The sequence below is a fragment of the Manacus vitellinus genome, unplaced genomic scaffold, assembly GCF_001715985.3.
Source record: "Manacus vitellinus isolate BGI_N305 unplaced genomic scaffold, ASM171598v3 scaffold_64_pilon, whole genome shotgun sequence".
Classification (NCBI taxonomy): Eukaryota; Metazoa; Chordata; class Aves; order Passeriformes; family Pipridae; genus Manacus; species Manacus vitellinus.
Window position 1 is genome coordinate 292,469 of NW_021940718.1, and position 1,441 is coordinate 293,909.

The 1,441-nt window shown below is 68.2% G+C and overlaps 1 protein-coding gene across 1 annotated transcript in view; it reads right to left on the bottom strand.

The window, feature by feature from the left end:
• Positions 1-884: 884 nt before the first annotated feature.
• Positions 885-1,441, bottom strand: part of TMEM59L (transmembrane protein 59 like) — a gene marked incomplete at its 5' end in the record, with an annotated part of 2,758 nt that continues 2,201 nt past the window's right edge. Inside the window, 2 exons of the mRNA XM_029963853.1 lie at positions 885-1,081; positions 1,302-1,439. Coding sequence (XP_029819713.1) covers positions 923-1,081; positions 1,302-1,439 — 297 coding nt within the window. The remainder of the gene's footprint in view (positions 1,082-1,301; positions 1,440-1,441) is intronic.

A 1,441-nucleotide genomic window follows, 5' to 3' on the forward strand; every position in this document is an offset into this window, starting at 1 on the left:
CCAGGTCCTGCCATCAGCCACAGTCCCACAGGCTGAGCTGCTGCCAGCACCGGGCAGGAATGCTGAGCCCAGGAAGGAGCCATCCCAACAGGATGCTGAGCCCAGGATGGAGCCGTCCCAGCAGCTCCCACCTCCTGCCCAAGCTTGAAGCCGGGGAAATGCCACCTCACCCCCTTCCTGGTCCCACCAGCAACCTGTCGGCATCCGGGCTGGAGCCCCAGCGGCATCACAGAGCAAGGAGGGGAAGGAGCCATCCCAGGGCCCCTCCACAGCTCCGGGAAGGGGCCGGCTGGGTCCTCGCGTGGGCACGGAGGCGGCGAGATCCGCTCCCCTGTCCGGCTGCCAACGCCAAATCCATTCGCCACGTTCCGGCTCCCCGAGGCAATCGGCTCCGGCCGGCGGAAGGGAGTTCCCAGGGCCGGAGCCGGCGCCTTGGAGGCTCAGCCCAAGGTGGGAGGCCGGGGATGTGCCGAGCTAAAGCTCAGAAGGCTGCAGACACTCTCCATCCCCCACGGCAGCCGGCTCCCTCCTGCCCAGCACTGGACCCATGCCCGGAGGGCTGCGGGGCCCCGGCGGCTCCGGGCGGGAGCAGACAGACCGTCCTGCTCCGAGGATGGGCTCCCTCCAGCCTCCCGGCTCTGGCAGCTCCTCTCTTGGCTCTGGAGTGGTGGAAACCAGGATCCCAGCGCACGGCACATCCGTGGAGGAGGCAAAGCCTCCTGGCTCCTGGAGCCTCCTCCATGGTGGCCATCCCTGGGGAGGAGAGCGGGACCCAGCTGGATCTTGTTCCCCGGTCCAGAGATGCCCCTCTGAGAGCTCGGGATGTGGGGCAGCCAGAGGGGCAGCAGAGCGGGATCGGGGATGATGCCACGGGGATGGTGATGGGGATGTGACAGGGAGGTGATGAGAAGGGATGAGAGTGCTACAGGATGGTCTTGTCCAGGTCGACTTTGAGGGGCAGCGGCCCCGGGTCCTCCCCGTGCGCGGGGCACAGGGTGACGGCGATGACGGGCGGCAGCGGGAAGGCGCCAGGGCCACCCAGGTCCTCCAGGTACTCCTTGTCCCCATTGATGCTCAGAGGCTGGAAGAGAGGCAGAGGCGACCGTGCAGCCCCGGAGCAGGGGACAGGACCCTCTCACCCCCATCAGGGAACACCATGAGGCTGGCTGGGGATGTCCCACCCGGCACGGACACACGGAGAGCCCCACATGGGCTGGGCACCACCAACCCTGCACAGCAGCGTCTCACCCAGCCCCAGTGGGTGTTGGGGACCCTCCCCTCGGGCTGTGCTCCCCCCATACCTGGGTCTTGACGTGCTGCTCGGGGGCAGTCACCAGGCTGGCACAGCTCAGCCACAGCATCACCATGATGGAGAGGAAGAGGCAGGCGGCCAGGATCCAGCGAGGGAGGCCCGAGCGCCTGTAGCACCCCACCACCCCCC